The sequence below is a fragment of the Colobus angolensis genome, unplaced genomic scaffold, assembly GCF_000951035.1.
Source record: "Colobus angolensis palliatus isolate OR3802 unplaced genomic scaffold, Cang.pa_1.0 Scaffold100, whole genome shotgun sequence".
Taxonomy (NCBI): domain Eukaryota; kingdom Metazoa; phylum Chordata; class Mammalia; order Primates; family Cercopithecidae; genus Colobus; species Colobus angolensis.
Genome location: NW_012110920.1, coordinates 3,881,180 through 3,899,427, shown reverse-complemented (window position 1 = coordinate 3,899,427; position 18,248 = coordinate 3,881,180). Strand labels below are relative to the sequence as shown.

General features: G+C 48.1%; 2 protein-coding genes and 1 pseudogene across 7 annotated transcripts in view; 1 reads left to right on the top strand and 2 right to left on the bottom strand.

The window, feature by feature from the left end:
- The window catches only part of FAIM3 (Fas apoptotic inhibitory molecule 3), a 20,213-nt gene extending 9,085 nt beyond the window's left edge, over window positions 1-11,128 (top strand). Inside the window, exons 3-9 of one of the 3 annotated variants that reach the window (XM_011937526.1) lie at window positions 261-596; window positions 1,328-1,441; window positions 2,420-2,639; window positions 4,024-4,154; window positions 4,496-4,639; window positions 4,845-4,903; window positions 9,252-10,091. In XM_011937526.1, coding sequence (XP_011792916.1) covers window positions 261-596; window positions 1,328-1,441; window positions 2,420-2,639; window positions 4,024-4,154; window positions 4,496-4,639; window positions 4,845-4,903; window positions 9,252-9,380 — 1,133 coding nt within the window. In that variant the 3' untranslated portion in view covers window positions 9,381-10,091. Of the gene's footprint in view, window positions 1-260; window positions 597-1,327; window positions 1,442-2,419; window positions 2,640-4,023; window positions 4,155-4,495; window positions 4,640-4,844; window positions 4,904-9,251 lie in introns of all 3 variants that reach the window. The other 2 variants (XM_011937533.1, XM_011937541.1) reach the window with 2 other exon arrangements.
- On the bottom strand, window positions 6,132-6,736 carry LOC105508625 (annotated as a pseudogene).
- Window positions 10,547-16,948, bottom strand: IL24 (interleukin 24). Of its 4 annotated transcripts, none has more exons than XM_011937548.1 (7): window positions 16,771-16,948; window positions 16,512-16,657; window positions 14,880-15,078; window positions 14,038-14,100; window positions 12,750-12,908; window positions 12,339-12,413; window positions 10,547-11,434 (listed from the first exon to the last, which is right to left on the bottom strand). In XM_011937548.1, exons 2-7 carry the CDS (start codon window positions 16,553-16,555, stop codon window positions 11,351-11,353), a joined length of 624 nt encoding a protein of 207 aa, XP_011792938.1. In that variant the 5' UTR covers window positions 16,556-16,657; window positions 16,771-16,948; the 3' UTR covers window positions 10,547-11,350. The 4 variants fall into 4 exon arrangements, with proteins under 4 accessions (XP_011792938.1, XP_011792941.1, XP_011792950.1 ...); XM_011937551.1 differs by having other exon boundaries at window positions 14,880-15,075; XM_011937560.1 differs by lacking the exon at window positions 12,750-12,908.
- Between the last annotated feature and the right edge of the window lie 1,300 nt (window positions 16,949-18,248).

The following is an 18,248-nucleotide window of genomic DNA, read 5'->3' as shown; positions in this document are numbered from 1 at the left end:
AGAAAGAAAGAAAGAAAGAGAGAGAGAAAGAAAGAAGACAAGAAAGAAAAGAAAAAGAAAAAAGAAATGAGAATAAGGCTGTGGCTAAGGATAGGCAGAGGCAAGGCTAATAATGGGGACAGGGCTAGATCTGGGGATGAATGCAAGATTGGGTTGGGGCCTGGGCTATGGTTGGCAAGAGAGCTGGAGCTGGGAAATGGATGGGGCTGGGATATAGCTAGAGATGGGGCTCCCTCTGCATTAATCTCTTCTCCCTGCAGTATCAGGGGCCCTGAGGATCCTCCCGGAAGTAAAGGTAGAGGGAGAGCTGGGCGGATCAGTTACCATCAAGTGCCCACTTCCTGAAATGCATGTGAGGGTGTATCTGTGCCGGGAGATGGTTGGATCTGGAACATGTGGTACTGTGGTATCTACCACCAACTTCATCAAGGTGGAATACAAGGGCCGAGTCACTCTGAAGCAATACCCACACAAGAATCTGTTCCTAGTGGAGGTAACACAGCTGACCGAAAGTGACAGCGGAGTCTACGCCTGTGGAGCGGGCAGGAACACAGACCGGGGGAAGACCCAGAAAGTCACCCTGAATGTCCACAGTGGTAGGTTCCTCTGCTGATTGGAGGCTCAGACTACCCAGAAAATGTTTCCACTTGGGAAGACTGGGACAGTCATCTAACTGTAACAGTCCCCTAGACTCTGACACTGTTGCCATATAAGCCACATAATGATTGAGATCCATATGAAACCTCGTAGTCAATTAACTTCATGGTCCACAGAATTTTCTACCCAACGTGAATGTAAGGAACAAGATAGGCACTCTCTTTGTATTGTCCATCCTACCCAGGGCATGAAGGGAATGGGGGCTTGAGATTGAGGAGAGGCTCTGAGATGGAGGAAATTGGAAGCAAAGGGACATAACTATCCTATGTAATTGTCCCATGAGAGATAAAGGAAAGACACTAATTTACCCAGCCACACTTATAGGCCAATCTTATTACTCTATGACCTGATCCTTTATTTCTCTGGAATTCCGCCTTACTCCTTTCCTCCACTGAGTTCCCCACACATATGCAGCAGTAATTTAACAGCCTAGAATCCCAATGACCTCTGCTGATTTTGCAGGGAATGTTGACTGGACTAGGGGAACCAGTATTTCCTCCAGGGAAGCCCCCAACCCAGCTCCTGTTCTGCTTCTTTCAGTGGACCCTGCCCTCATCCCCTCACTGTCATCCACTTTGGCTGAATTAGTTTCAGTTTACACCAACAGGCCTTTCCCCAAACCTCAGTCTCCTCCTAGAGATCACCAACATATTCTGCTTCCCTCCAATAGAATACGAGCCATCATGGGAAGAGCAGCCAATGCCTGAGACTCCAAAATGGTTTCATCTGCCCTATTTGTTCCAGATGCCTCCATATGCCAGTTCTTCCAAAGTCGTAACCAGAGGTCAGTTCACCACAGCAAGGGTAGGAGAGGTGGGTGAGATGCTGTGGCAGTGTGAAAATGGAGGAGGGGGTCTATGTTCAGTTCATACAGTGGCTGGCAGAGCCGAGCTGAGTCTTAGGTGTGTATTCCCTGCCTTTAGAGAGGGTACATACCTCCCTGAGATCTGCTGTCCATATCCTTCAAGCCTGTCTGACCGTCAGGTCACCTGGTCCTAGCTGCAGAACTTATGTATTACCACCAGGTGGCACCACAAGCAATGACATTTGTGCTCCACTCACAAAATCTAGCTCTTTTATGAATGACTGCGGAAACCAAGACTGGGCAGACATTTCCCAGCTGGAGATCATCATGTCTCGTGCTTCCCGTAGGGCTGTCTTCTACCCGCTGGCATCTAATGATTTTTAACTCTATTTTGCAACTAAAAGATTAAGGATGTTCATACTAATGATACCTTTACATCTTGATATCATTGTCCAGTTTTAAATGCATTTTGACATGCAATATTTCCATCATATTATCCCATATGCCGATGAGGTGGACACATTAATTGAACAATATTACACTAGGTAACCCTGCTGAGAGCCAAGAGGGATAGTGTAATTGAACAGATCGTGTAGCCAAGGTTGTGACTGATAGGTGTGAGATGGGGGAGAACAAATTAGCACACAAATACAGCACAAGGCAGAGTGGGAACAGAACTACAAAAAAGCTTCTCCCCCTGCTCAGAGAGGGGCAAGCTCTTCTACCTCGGAAGTCAGGGAAGGCTTCCTGGAGGAAATGGTATTTGAAGCAAATATACTTGGAATTGACTAGGCCTGGATAGCATGTTAAGAAGGATTTTAGGCCATGAGGACTGCAAGAACAAAAGTAGTCTGCATAAAAGGGAAGGGTACGTTGTGGAAAGAGGTGGTGACCTAATCCTGTTGGAGAATAGAGTGTATAAAAGGAACATCATTTTTTTCCCGCTACCTCCTGCAGTTACCACACCGGCTCAAAGGACCAAGGTCCCTCCAGTCCACCACTCCTCCCCCACCACCATCACCCACCGCCCTCGAGTGTCCAGAGCATCTTCAGTAGTAGGTGACAAGCCCCCAACCTTCCTGCCATCCACTACAACCTCAAAGATCTCAGCTCTGGAGAGGCTACTCAAGCCCCGGACGGCCAGCTACAACCACCACACCAGGCTGCACAGGCAGAGGTAAGAGAACACTGTCCAGGATCTAGATGTAGGCTAGAATTAGGAGATCCACTGAAATCCACTGCAATGCCCATTATTAGACACCCTCCTTGGTTTTGTCTCTAGGCCACTGTGAAATATACCACCTATGAGTATAGCTCATTAACTCATTAGCTCTTTTAACAAAAACACACTTGTCAATGCCCCAGCATTGATCCTGTAGCAAGTAGTGAGACCCAGCTCTTCCAGTCACTCAGATTCATTCAAATCTATTTTGATGGGGAAGAACTAAATGAGAATAAAAATAAACTTAACTATTAAACTGGTAATATAAAATTACTTTCACCCATGTCCTTTTACTGTTTTAATGTGGCTCCTAGGAAATTTAAAATTACATATGTGACTCACATTTCTCCTGGACAGCACTGGTCTAAAGGCTGGGGTGCAGTCCAGGGAAGTACTGCAACATACCACTAGGGGGAAGCATTATAGCAGACTCAAAAAAAAACCAAAACCCTACAATAATCAAAACTGGTTTTGCATAAGCAAGAGGACCTCCGATATCATTTGGGTTCTATAGGTAGGAGAAACTGGGGTCATGAGAACCAAGTGGTTTCAAATAGAACCAAGACTCCTGATTCCTAACGTATTAGTAGGGAAAACATCAAGTCCAACCAGCATTTTCTTACTCTCTACTATGTGGCGGGCATTGTGCTATGTCCTGAAGATACAAGAAGATGACAATATGCAATATCCAGATCTTATTAACATAAGTCTGACTGTGATAAAGCCTGAAACAGGCATGACCACAGAATTGGAAACCCAAAGCGCGCGCACACACACACACACACACACAAAGTCTGGCTTACCATAATTAGGAAGAAAAGAGGACTTACACAATGTCTTTTAAGAAAAGTAAGATTTCACTATGCAGAGAAAATTAAGGGTAGAACTTCTAGGCAGAAGGAGCACTATGAGAAAAACATCCTTTTCCCCACCATTATAAGGAACTAGCCCAGTCAATATCTGCAATAATCTCGTGAAGAAACTGACGTGCTGAACATTGGAAGGTGCGTTAAATTCCTTATATCCACTCTTATTTCATCCTCATAACAGTTCTGTGAAATAGATTTTACTATACCTATTTACGAAGGGATATAAGGCTCAGAGAGATTAGGAGACTCATTCAAGATCACACAACCAGTAAAAGGCAGAATATGAATTTGAATTCAAGTTTCGTGACTCCATAGGCAAGTCTTTTTGAGCGGGGAGTGGAGTGAATTCTGTTAACAAAAGGACAAACCTGTAAGTCATCTCCAAAAACGTTGGCCACACAGGAGCACGCCCTGAACCTACCTCCTTTAATAATCTCTTCCTCCCTCTCTACCTTTCCTTCCCTCCCCAGAGCATTGCACTATGGCTCACGGTCTGGGAGGGAAGGCCAAGGATTTTACATTCTGATCTCGACCATCCTGGGCCTTTTCCTGCTGGCACTTCTGGGGCTGGTGGTGAAAAGTGCTGTTGAAAGGAGGAAAGGTGAGCGACTGGGCTGGGGGCTTGGGGAGGGAGAGCTGAGCTGCCCAAAGAACCCAGAGCATTCGGAACCCTCTTTTGAACTTCCATGGGAAACTCAGAGAGCTTTTGATAAGCAGCCTGGGGTGTAAGGAAGTGGAGGCCACTGGTCTGAGGAGGAGAGCGGCCTGGGCCCTTTGGTCTTCAGGGCAGGGCGAGGCGGTGCCTCGTACATTCCCCACGCTTGGAGCATCTCCAGGTCAGACACTGCCAAGCCCGAGGGAGGAGGCAGCCTTTCGTTTGGGGAAGGTGGCACGGGCCTCTGATGCCATTTTCCTCCCTCTTCCTGTGACTTTGCGGGGAAGCCCTCTCCAGGCGGGCCCGCCGACTAGCCGTGATGATGCGCGTCCTGGAGAGCTCCCAGAGGACCCGCGGGTCGCGGCTACCACGCTCCCAAAACAACATCTACAGCGCCTGCCCGCGGCGCGCTCGTGGGGCGGACGCTGCAGGTGAGCGGCCGGGCGGGCCACGGGGAGAAGCAGAAAGAGTGCGCTGGCTCCGGGAAGGCCAGGAGCAGCGGGGCGCGCTCCTAGGTGCCAGGGCTTCCCGCAGGGTGGAGCTGGGGGTGGGGACGGGGGTGGAGCTGGGGGCGGTAGCACGAGAGTGGGGCAGGAGCCTCGGCCACCGTCTCACCCCGCCCTCGCTGTTCCCTAGGCAAGGGGGAGGCCCCCGTTCCAGGTCCCGGAGCGCCGTTGCCCCCCGCCCCGCTGCAGGTAAGCTCTGCACCTTCTGGGATTGGCAGCCGCAGCCCGACTGGGCGGCCCCAGCCCTAGGCTGGGACCCGAGTGCGGCTTCCTGCGCCGCCCCCGCGATCCGGAGAGCGGGTTTCCCAGCAGCTCCTGGGCCCTGAGCCCAACAAGTTGTTTTAGTTTCGTCCTTCTTTGGTGTCAGGAGGTTGAATATCAGGAACTGTGGAAGACCTGGTTCCGTGGCTTCTAGCCAAGCAGTTGTCATGGGATACGTGCGTGCTGGATGCCACTGGCTTAGCAGAGAATGATAGGTGGCAGCTCCACAGTTATGTGAAAGGCTTTCTCGTGGAGGAGATTAGATTTCTAGGAGGTCCTAGGGAGGTGGAAGCTACCTAGACAGTTTCACCTTCCTGTGCGCGAGAACTTTCTAGTAAACCTTCGAAGGTGAGAGGAAGTAAATTACGCTTCACTGGAGGCGGTTAGTCCTGGTCTAGAGGAGACTTGGGAGAGATGTAGACAAGGTTCAACACATTGAGTGAGGAGGATTCATCTTTAAATCTAGAGTGGACGGAGGGCACTCGCGTTTCCATTCATGGCCACTGATGGGTGGAAAGCCTTTGTCCATTCATCTTTGTTTAAGAATTGGAATGAGAAAGCTTTTTATTCTCTAAAGCAGCCTACAGTGTCCAAAACACGCAGAACCCAGAATAAAGATTTTTTTTAAAGGGTGTAGTAAAATCCCTGTTTTTTTTTTTTCTTTAAAAATAATTTATTTGATTCTGATTACAAAATACAGGTGAGGAGCACGGGCAATGCCTGTAACCCCTTGATCACACATCTTCCCAGTATATGCTGCTGTAAATACCCATTGTACAACAGCAAGCTCGTGTTGTCCCCAAGCGCTTGCACATTCTAACAGCTGCAGAGTTATATGACCAGGTGGAAAGTTAAACGGATGCTCTACTCATAAGGTAGGGCCCCTCCAATTAGTCTTCTGGCTCCCTTTTGCTAATAGTAACTGGTTGCTCTTCCTATTGGTCATAGATAAATTACACCTGCACAATTCTCCGCGTGCTTTCAAGTAACCTCAGAAAGCAGTGACTAAGCCCCTTTCCTTGCTTCCAGCTTCCTATGTCCCAGGCTGCCTGTGGCACCTGGACTGCTGCTGCCCCTGGGTCCGGCACATTCCAGGGCCACGATGGAGGAAGGGCAGGCCAGGCCAAGCATGAGGAATTAACTGTCTTTACTGAGCTCAGACCAGGAGTCCGTGGGTCTTGATGACCACTGTGTGTCAATTTTCTTCTCCACGTTCTCGGCCTGTTTTCGTAGCTTCATGAGCTGTTTCTTCTTCCGGTAGTGAATCTTGACCTTCTCCTTCCTCTTCTCCTCCAGCGTGGCTGTCACTGCCTGGTACTTCCAGCCAACCTCGTGAGCCAGGCGCCCCAGATAGGCAAACTTTCTTGTGAGCTTCATACGCACGACCTTGAGGGCAGCAGGAACCACCATCCGCTTTTTCTTGTCGTGAGATGGTGGGATACCGTCAAACACCTTGAGGCGGTCCGGGGCGGCCTGGCCTCACTTGGTCTCCTGGGGCAGCAAGCTTTGCACAGTCTGCCAGAAGATGCGACTGGGGGCCGGAAAGTGGTAGGGGCCTCGGGAAGGGTTGGTGTTCATCCACTTGCAGGGGAAAGCCAAGTACTTCAACTTGTTTCTGTAGAAATTGCCAGAAATGTTGATGTCCTCGCAGCGTACGACCGCCACCTTCCGGCCCAGCAGTACCTAGTTAGCCACGATGGCCGCCAGGGGTTCCAGGAGATGGCCTCGACCATCAGGCAACAGGACCTGCACTTCCGCCATCTTCGGCAGCTGCCTGGGAAAAGAAAATCCCTGTTTTAATTCGAGTGTAGACTAAGCTAATGCAGCAAGACTCCAAAAGATAGGGCCCACACGGTGGAAGCCTACTTCACCCTCCCCAAGTAAAGGCTCAGAGACAGAGGGACAGGAAGAGGTGGCCTGAGCCAGTGAGCCAAGAGGTCGTCTCGGGACTGAAATTCCCTCTGTCTGGTTGCTGCACCATCCTCTGGAGTCTTACCAGCGCCATGGTCAGTACTCAGGCACCAGGACGGTGTGCACGTCCCAGCTGACAGGAGGGAGGAAGAGAATGCTGCTTCTTAAGCCCATGACCCTGACGTTTCCCGCCATTTCCACTTGCATCCTACAGGCTGAAACTTAACCATGTAGTGACCCTCCCTTGAGGCAGGCTGAGAAATTTAATCCCCAGCTGGTCAATCGTGGGCCTGGCTACAAAGGGGACAGTAGTACCCAGCAACAAGAGGCAGTTCTGTGCAGTCCCCTCCGGCTTCTCCAACTTGCCCTTGCCCACCCCGGCTAGAGAAGGTTCACACCTGCATGGCAGTGTTCAGCAGCCTGAACATAGTAGGCATTCAGTAAGTACTCATTGAAAGGAACTTCGGTATATTTTGTACTTTACTAAAGAGGGAAGCAGCAGCAGCTTGCTTCAGAAATATGTGCACACGGTCCTGGTACCTATGTACTGACCGTTGAGCAGGCAAGACTCCAGAGGATGGTGCAGCAACCAGTCCGAGGGACAGACAGGCGCAACACTGTCTGTCTACTCCATCTTTCCAGCAGCCCTTTTCTCTAAAAGTGCCCTATGACCACACAGACCCTCACCTGGGCCTGCACCTTGTTCCAAGCTGACCCTGCCTTTTTACTTGAAACTCTCCTTCCCACTATTAGGGGCAAAAAAAAACTTGATGGAACAAATTTACAGCAAGGTGCCTATGCTTAATGACTCATTATTTTAGCCTTTAATAATGGGGAGCATTTCCATTTCTTAAGCCAAATAAGTTAATCTCAAATTGTGAACTATAACAGTCAGTGAAAGATAAATTTTTGAGTTTTTTTAAAGCAAATCTAAAACCATCTCTATTATCAGACAAAGAAAGTTAATTAAAACATAATAGAAGAGATAGTGTGAGAAACTAACAAAGGGCTTGCTCACTTTTTTCAAAGTTCATTTAATTTAACAAAAACAAAAAACCATGTCATACATCGAGGATTCCCTCTGCCTCATCCTCTTCCCCATCCTCTGTCTCAACCTCTTCCCCATCCTCTGCCTCATCCTCTTCCCCATCCTCAGCCTCATCTTCTTCCCCACCCTCAGCTTCTTCTTTGGCCTCTAAAGGAAGCTCGGATATTACTGCCTTCCTTCTCACCCTGGAAGCTTCATCTTGATCATCTCTCTTTTTTCTCTGTGTCACCTCCAACTTCATGTATCGTTTCTCCTATTGTTATGTGCTGGTTAATTTGCTTCAGGTTGACATCTTGAGCTGTTCTGGGATCCAGGTCTTTCTTGACCGGTCTTACATCATCTAAGTGGAGTGCTACCCACGTGTGCTTTTTAGCTCTTTCATTGATTACTTGACTGAGTTTCATCCTCACTGACATTTACACCAGCACCATCTAATTTTGTTTCTTAGTTTTCTTTGCTCTCACTGTTCCTTTTCTTTTCAACCTTCTCTTTTTTTTTTTCTTTTCTGTTTTGTGACTTCCTACTTCCTTGACTGATGGAAGACGTATTTTCAAAGCAAGCTGCTGCTGCTGCTTCCCTCTGGTAAAGTACAAAATATATAAAAGTTTCTTTCAATGAGTGCTTCCTGAATGCCTGCTATATTCAGGCTGCTGGAAGTCTAATTCTCAGAGCTTGTGTTTAAATACATAACCGTCCACCTTGTGACCTTCTTCAGTGGATGCAATAGTAACTATGCCATGTGGGGGTCATTGGCACAGTCCTGTCCTCTAAGAACTGACCATCCTCAAAGTGGATGATCCTGAAGTTTCCCTCTGAGGAAGAGGAGCACCAGTGTGCCCTGGGGGCTGCCATCTTATCCCCTTCACCACCCATCCCCTTCCTGAATGCGCTGTCACAACGCCACATCACAGCGTCTCTGAGCTCTTACAGAGGTGCCGAGGGTGACTCACTCTAATAACTCCCTAAGAAGATGCATGTTTATTCCATAAGTCACAGCATCTTATCCCTGAGGGGATACTCCTCTGGCAGCTGGGTCTCTTTCAGGCCCATGCTTAGCCACATGATTTTACTGTGAGCCCTATTTAAGGCATTTCCTGCCCACGTTAGGTCTCAGTGTTTTCCAGTTATCTCGGGTGAGGCACTACCCTGAAAATCCCCAGGGCTGCTCCACTTGATGGAGCTGAGCCATCTCTGTGTCTTTGCCTTCTGGAACTCAGCAGCCATGCCCATGCTCCATTGCCTGCTATGAAAATCCACCTGGGGAGATATTAAAATCACCCTACCCAGATCCAGTGATGCTTCTTTCATTGTCCCCAGGTGTCTGAATCTCCCTGGTTCCATGCCCCATCTCTGAAGACCAGCTGTGAATATGTGAGCCTCTACCACCAGCCTGCCACCCAGATGGAGGACAGTAATTCAAATGACTACATCAATGTTCCTGCCTGACAACTCCCCAGCTGTCCCCCGACCCCAGGCTCAGACTGTGGTGCCAAGGAGTCTCATCTGTCTGCCAATATCCAATACCTGCTTCGTGTGTTCTTACAGCCCTCGTCACTTCCCATGCCCCATCTTGACTCCCATCCCCATCTATCTGTGCCCTGAGCATGGCTCTGCCCTCAGGTCCTCTTGCACAGCTTGGCAGCGTCCTGTAGTTGACAGATAAGCTGTAGACATGCAGAGCAATTGTCCCAATGCCACTTGCTTCCTTTCCAATCTAACAGGCTGTGGGATTTGCAGAGCATTTCTTCCATGTCTTTGACCACCAGGTTGTTGCTGCCCAGACTCTAGATCACATGGCATCAGGCTGGGGCAGAGGCATAGCTATTGTCTTGGGCATCCTTCCCAGGCTTGGGTCTTACACAAATAGAAGGCTGTTGCTCTGAGTTATGTGGACATGCCTCAGCCCCATGGACTAGGCAGGTGTCTAGTATAAAAACACTCCCGGAAACACCTTTGCCCTGATCCAGAAGTTAGCACTTCTAGTGAACGTCTACTTATCTCAAATTCTATGCTAAAGGCAATTTATCTTGATGTGATGATGTATTCTAAATTTCAGAACCAAGCTTGAGCAAGATATGCATATGTATCCATAAACTTTCTTTACTTTGTCTCCATCACTTGATGCACGTAAGTGCCCTGACCTCAGCATCTCCCCTCAAAAAAAAAAAAAAGTATTTGTCATCTCTTTATCTTTCTTCCATAACCTGACACTGATGTTTGTGCACTTACCTTAACTTTGGTCTATTTTAGTCATCCAAAACTATTACATTTCTTGGTTTTCACAAATGTTGCCCATTTCTTAGGCAGTTCCAGACAATGTATAGCAAGGTGGGGAAGGAAAGCAATAAGAAATTCCTGGGTGGCCAGGGCTCTGCAATAGCACTTATGTCATGGAAGAAGAGATATTCCACCTCCTACATATACTATTTGTCTAAGTTTTTGGAACAAGGTCATAGTCAGACATTATATCTTTAGATTGATGTCGACCACAAAGTTCAGCCAGAGCTTGAGGCTAGATGCTGAGCTTTGTGCTGGGAAAAAGGCCTCTTCTGGCTATACTGTACAGTCTCACTGGGCATTCATCCAGAAATAGAGAAGAAAGGCTGCCAGACTTGAGTTGTGTTGTCTTTTATTAGCAGGGAATGTCATCACAGATTGGACGGTACATCCAGGTGCAATGTCACCATCAGCAAGGTCAGCTTGATACTCAAGTGGCACATTAGGGAAGAATGACTAGGACCAAAAAAAAAAAGGAGGCACCAAGGGAAAGGGATGATGGGGTAGGTTGGTGAGTGTGGGTGGGAAATGAACTGTTTAGTGAGGATCTGCTTTGTGCTGGGCACTTTAATCCACATTTTATCATTTGCTTTTCAAACCGATGCACCTTACCCCCACCCCAATGCTCTGTCCCTGCAGATATCAGAAGACAGTGTGATTTTCACACTCTAAAGTTCAGTTTTACATCCCATCATCCCTCTCTGTTTTTTAACAATCCAAAGACAGACCAAAAAAACCACCACAGTTTATTAAGTACTTACTGAGCACCCATCCACTGCCCCACACTGTGGCAAGGATTGTGAGGGGTAAAGAAGCATGGGGCACAATATTCTGCTGCCTTCATGTAACTCACAGTCTCACAAATAAATAGAACTTCAGTTGAAATACTGACATTAATTAAATAGAGTTGTAATAAATACAGAAATCTTCTTTGTAGACTCTTCACAGCATCCAGAGGCACCTTCCCTAACTGTTACTGGGGCTGCTTAAAGAATGACTTCTTTGACAATAATCCTGGGCCAAAAATGGGACCCGTGGCCAAGGGTATGAAGTGTCCAGTGAACAGCATAGGAAGGGAGACTGTTAGAAATGACACAGGGAATGAACCGGTGGGGGAAGGGGGGTCCTGGTCTAGACATTCAGAGCTTGTAGAATTGCTGCATCCAGGTCAGAAGAATGTCCACTTCCCCAAGAGCTTTGGTCAGAGCTGCTTCTATGTCCAACTAAAGGGAAAAGAGAGTTGAAGGTCAACCCTGTTAGCTATGAGAATAGTCTTTCTTCCAACTCGCCATGCCTAAAATAGACCTGACTCCAATCCATGGGATGGGTCACCTTTGGGATGGCCTCTGATGAGCTCACCTGCTTGTCACTTTTCCTCCATCTACATGTGTTTGTCTGCTTCAGGGGTGAGGACAAACAGGCTAGTGAGTATCAGTGGGCAAGGAACAAGGAAAAGGCACATGGCACCCCTAACAACAGGAACCACAAACTCCAGTATAAGGTGGATGTGTCCCACCACCTGAATCCACTGCACAGGTGAAATGAGCCCAGGTGGCCAGTCTCCATCAGGTGTTATTGCTCTTCACCATTTATTTACAGGCTGATGCATCTCTTCCTCAAATAAAAAGTGATCAAAATCATTTATGTTCTGAGGGGAGCTGGGGGTGAAATTTGGGTTTCCTTTGTTGTCATAATTTTGGAAAAGCAAATATTTTTCTTTGTTGTCATAATTTTGGAAAAGCAAATATAATTTCCTGTAATTGTTTTTCACAACTAGACCAGTTGAGCATCATGGAAAATACAGGGTAGGGGTGGGGTGTCTCCCTCTCTTCTGACTTCAGTTGCCCAGCTCAAGTACCCACAAAACACAGGGAAATTTCCTCTAGCAAAATTATCTTGTAGGAAAATATAAAAGCACTTTAACTTGAAAACTGGAAGAAAAAAGACCACTTAGTTTATGACGCTTCTGCAAATATACCTGTGCTCCTGCTAAGTCAGGGGGCTTTGGGGCAAAGCTGATGGCGTCCCCTGCATTACATTCTGCATTGGGTCTCTGAGGCACCCTCATATGATGGTTCAGAATAGTCTATTCTACTGAATGGGCAAGCTCTCAGCTCTTGGCCTTACCTGTTTGAATGCTCTCCGGAATAGCAGAAACCGCCTGTGTGCACTGTCTCTGATGGAAAACATCTCATTTTCCTGCTGCATAACATGGGAAAAGAAGTTGTGCCAAGTTTTAGGTAGGAGCAGATGCAAGTTTCCTTCACTTTTCCCTCTCACTTTTCCCAAAAGCCTGAGAGCCCAAGGCTGAATCCTGCATCTCCAAGGTAGCCAATTCCAAACTCCCACCTTGTGAAAGGGGCTGCCTCCTTTAATTCTCGCAGCAATCCTGCCAGGCAGGAGTGATCATCCCCATTTTACAGATAACAAACAGAAGCCCAGGAAGGTGGAGGTCTTTGCAGAGGGTCACCCAGCAGATTGGAAGCAGACCTAGACTTGAACCCAGAGTTGCCAGTATCCAGAGCCTGTGCTACTCACACTGGGTTGCAGTTGTGACACGATGAGAACAAAGTTGTTGGCCAGAGTAGAGAATGACTTCAGAGTCCTGACTTCAAATGTTCTATTGTGGTAGTTTTTGAAAACAGTTTTCAAGTAGAACTCCAGCAGGGTGTGGACAAGGTAACAGCTCTCAGCATCCTGGGGAAGGTCTGGGTCACTGCTGAGCCAAGGCCTCTGGCCACCCTGACCCCCTGAAGGAACAACCCACATGCCACCCAAGGCAAGATAAGCAGAGCAGAGATAGGGATCTTCTAGGAGGTGATGATGAACCTAAGATCTGTAGGAGCCTTCAGGGGCCATGGAGAGCAGCATCTTTGTTTGACAGGAGGAACCAAGACCCAGGGAGATAAATGACCTGCCCCAGGTCACACAGTCAGTCAGTGGCAGACACAGCCTAGCTCCCAGGACTCCTGACTGCCCATCTGGTTAATATTCCCTTTCTTCTATGCCACATGGTCTCCTTAGCAGCTATGGGGAGGTGATGGACCCTGAAAGGGGCTTGAACTTGGACTTGGTGATAGAGAGTTGGCTGGAAAATGACTGAGAACAGAAGAAATGAGGAGAAACTAATATCTTTGGACACAGCAATTGCACTCTAACCCCCTCAAGCTCCTGAAGTGCCACATCTTTCAGGGCTCAGGGCTCAGCAGGTTTGTACCCACTAGATGGGTGATGAGAAGATGGTGACCCATCCTTGATAACGTACTCTACCTGATCGTGATGAAAGAAAGGATAAATCCTTTTGTTAGGTATTATTTTAAGTCATGAGCTCACTTCACAAACAGAAAGAAAAGTTGTCTCTGGGTTAGGGGTCAGCATAGAAACCAGCTCTGCAAATATGTGTTGCTTCCCTAGACCCCTAAATCTATTCAGTCTGTGAGATACCAAAAGCCAGATGGACCAAAGGAGGACCCAGGAAAATGGACACAGAGAAAAGGATGAAAATGGAAGAGGGGATGTGAACCTGAGGAGATGCCCATTGGGCCTACAGAAGTAAAAGAGAAATATATAATTCTCTGGCTAAATGGAGAAAGATGTTTACAAGCCTCCACCCTCCCCATCTCCTAGTACCACTGCACACACATACCACATAACAATAACCCCAGACACTGACTTCCCTGGCTCACAGCCTAGCCCTGTCCTGTGTAAGGTCAGTCCAGGGAAGAAGTGAAGGGCTTTCATCAACCTCCCCTAAGAAAACCTTGCACTCCCACCCACACACAGTAGACCAGACCCACAGAGGGTGGTGTCCCCGAGGTCTGATTACCGAGACATTCTGCAGAACCTCCTGCTGCAGCAGCCGGACACTCCTGATGTTATCCTGAGCTTGCTTTGCAAACAGAAAGAAAAGATGTCTCCAGGTTAGGGATCAGCATAGAAACCAACTCTGCAAATATGTGCTGCTTCCCTAGACCCCTAAATCTATCCAGTCTGTGAGATCTCAAAGCCCAGAGAGACCAAAGGAGGACCCAGGAAGGGCTGGGCTGAACTGGCCCATGGGGAGGGGAGACAAGGTTGCAGCCATGAAAATAACTAAGCTTGGCCCCCCAGGAGCAAATGGAGTCCCAGGAGTTCTTCTTATTCTTAGAGCCTGAACACAGATTTGATAAGGAAGTGGTTTGATGCCTCTGGTCATTTGATATGGGAGGAAATAAGCCTATCTGCTTTAAGAACCACTACGGGCAGGATTTGGGCTCCATATTGAACGTGGCAAGGAAGCAGGATGTGGAGGAGGACAGCCTGCATGCCAGAACTGCCTCTTGCTCTTGGAGCTTCCTCCACAGCCCAGCCACTCATTCCAGTTCTCAGATTTAGAGCCGAAGACTCCATTCGGGATGAAGCCTGGATGAATCTAGCTCTCTTCATGGTTTCCCCTGGGCTCTGTTTATTTCACTGGAGGTTGCTCACATTTTTTCTGAGCCCCAATTTCCTCATGTGTAAACGGGGCTTGTGGTGCCTTCTGACCTCACAGAGTTATCACATGGGATACTGGAAACTGATTAGGAAGCTGTGAAGGACTCAAGAATCATAAAATAGCTTCCCCCCACCCCACCGACCCACTGCCCCTAAGAACCCCCACGGCTGAGTCCAGAACAGCTCTTTACTCACCACAGTGTCTTTCACAGCCCAGAAGGCTTCCCACAGTTTCTGGGGAACAACCCCCTTCACTTGGCAGGGCCCAAATTGGAATTCTTGGCCGTGGGCCCCTGGCACCTGGCTCCAGAGAAGCAGGATAAGACCCAGGCAAGGGAGCACAGCCATCTGCATTTGGGAGACTGTCACCAGCAAAGGAGGGCAGAAGGGTCTGCTGAAAGAAAAGGAGGCAGCCTGTGAGGCCGGCCCTGTGACCCAGAGTGACATACCCTGGGAAAATGCTTTGAGGGTCTCCCCAGGCCAATCCCGGGGGCTCTCCAATGGGAAAGTTGAGACTATTGCAAACTGGCAGCCTTGCTAGGGTGCACTGAGGGTGAAGCAGGGGTCTTTCTGCCCCTCAGACTTAAGGCTGCTGGTCTTACCATCAGTCTACCTGCTCTTCCCCACCTTGCCCATCCACACCCACACGCCCTGCACCTCCTCCTTCTCCATTGCAGTTCTCTCTAGCCTCCAACCTATGAGTCAGAATTTGACCCTGAGGAGTGGAGAAATGGGAGGTTCTAATGTGCCTCGTCTGGGGAGCCCAAACCTAGGAAAACAAAGAGCTGAACTAGACATGTGCTTGTCCAAGTTCTGCCCTGAAGTCACTAGGCACACATAGACAGGCAGGTCTTTTTCTCCTCCCCAGAAAAGGCTGTCCCTCACTCCTCATCACAAGGGAGCGCGGGGTTAATCCTCGTCCCAGGGAGGGACACAGAGGGCAGGTCAGAGTCATACACAGACTCTGCCACCTCCACTAACCACTCATTCTTGAGTCTAAGAATTCACTTTTTTTAGTAACCAAATAAGAGAGAGGCATCAAATTTCCCAATGAATCTTCTCTAAAGCCTTCCTCTGAAGTGCCAGTTGGGAAGGACTGTGTGAAGAGCCTCCAAGCTGGGGAACTTAATGCCATTATGTATTTATCATAACTGATTCAGAGAATGTCTTTCCACCTGCCTTCTTTGCCCTTTGCTCTTTCCCTCCCTCTCTCCCTCCCTCCCTCCTTACCTTTCTTTCTTCCTTCCTTCCTTCCTTCCTCTCTGGCTCCCTCCCTTTCTCCCTTTCTTTTGTGCTTCTTTACACAATCATTTAAGAACCTTTCTTACTCCAGGCACTGGTCTGACACCTAAAGAAACTGCCTCCCACTCCTACACCGGAAGGAAGACCAGAGAAGACCTGGTTCTGCTGGCACCTGAGCTAGGGAGGCAGCGACCCCTGGGTTATGGATCACGGGGGACAGGGTCTATGCTTCAGCATCTCTCACAGTGTCTTTTCATTTCTGTTCTTTCAAACTCCACAGGCTTTTTTTTTTTTTTTCAGGATTTCACTCTGTCACCCAGGCTGGAGTCAGCATGATCTCGGCTCATTGCAACCTCTGCCTACCAGGTTCAAGTGATGCTCATGCCTCAGTCTCCCAAGTAGCTGGAATTTTTGTATCTGAAAATATCAAAAACACATGCCCAGCTAATTTTTTTTTTTTTTTTGTATTTTTAGGAGAGACAGGGTTTCACCATGCTGTCCAGGCTGGTCTCGAGCTCCTGACCTTAAATTATCTGCCCACCTCAGCCTCCCAAAGGGTGGGATTACAGGCATGAGCCACCGCACCTGGCTAAACTCCACAGGCTTTGCAGCCTCTGTTGAAAATTCATCTCTCAGTCTCGTGTTCCTCCTGGCCTTCCTCCCAAGCAGCCTCGATTCTTCTTGGCGTTAAATTGGCAAAAGCAGCTCCTCATCACAGTCATGTCTTGTCCCTACATCAACACTCAAAAAATTGACTTCTGCTGTCTCCGCCTTGACCCCCTTTCACAAATAAAGCAGAGGTCTAGTCCTTCAAAGAAAAGTACCCAAGAATCCCCATGCTCACCTCTGGTCCTGAAAGTGATGCTTGAGGGCTGGCTCCCTGGAGGGGGCTGGTTCTCTTTGCAGAAAAGAAAAGTTGGACAGGCACCCTCACCATTCATCAATCAGAGGCGTAGCTGTGGGTGGAAGGTTCCCGTCCCAGCTGTGGAAGTCGTTTCGGAAGTAAATGTTTGCAGGCAAGCAAGGCTTTGTGGAGATTTGGGCATATATATGGGGGCTGAGGGGGGAGGGGTGGAGGAAAAAGAGGGAGGTGGAGAAAGGGAAATTGGTCATGCTTTTCTAGTGAATTACTTCATTGCCTAGTCACCCATCACTTTAAGACAATAGGGCGATGGGGAAAGCAGCCCCTGAGGTGAGATGAGACCTAGGTCTGAGTTCAGGCTCTACCACAGGCTGTGTGGGCAGGGACAAGTCTCTTGGCTTCTCTGAGCTGCAGTCTCTGCATGTATAAATTTTTTAAAAATCTGTCCCACCACCCCTAAGGGCAAGTGTAATAAACAAATGGAAAAACAACACAGAGGTGCTTGGTAAACTGTACACATGTTAATACATTATTACTGTGCAGCATGCACCAGTCTCCTTCCTGTCAAAATAATTCAATAATGATGCCTTATTCATGCTGGGACGGTAGTCCACAGTGAAGGAATAACCTGTAAGCACCTCTCCTTTAATCCGTCAGGGCCAGGAAGTTGAGGAGTGTTTCCTGACATGCAGCTACCCTTGGTCCTTAGGGTTATAATCACTCAATCAAAATGTGCCTCTCCTCAGGTTCTGGAAACCTGGAAGAATAAGGAAGTGTATGCATGGACAAGCCCAGAAAGCTGGGAGGCCTGGTGTTCTGGTGGGCTAGTCTTGGCCTGTGTGGCTCTGAACCACTCAGGGGACACCGAGAGTGTGATGTGTCAAGAGTGCCAGTGCAGTCAAGAGCTCTGACCCTATCTCCAGCTAGCAAGGCACTCAGCTCTAGATTCTATCATGTGCCCACTGAGAGCATCAAGCAGAGCAGTGTTTCCCAAAGCACAGTCCTCAGACTCTAGGCTTGAGGAATTCTGGTCTTGCAAGATCCTCCATGAAACAGATGAATCCTAATGAGGTCAGTTAGAGAGCCCTGGCATGTGCTAGCCCGTCCTGGAAATGTCTGATGCTTCTTAACTCTGTTTAATCCAGCATTTCCCATAAGTATTTGCCCACATCCCTGAGGAATACATTTTGGGAATCAGGGATTGGCCAACTGTAGGTCACAAGCCAAATCCAGCCTGCCACTGCTAAGCTGAGAATGGCTTAACCTTGCGACCTAAGAGTACTTTTTACATTTTTTAATGATTGGGGAAAAAAATCAAAAGAAAGACATTATTTTCAGGTTTCTGTATCCATAAATAAAGTTTTCGTGGTCACATGTGTTTGTTGACATATTGTCGCTAATTGCTTTCGTGCTACAGAGGCAGAGATGAGTAGTTGTGACTGAGACCATATGGCACACAG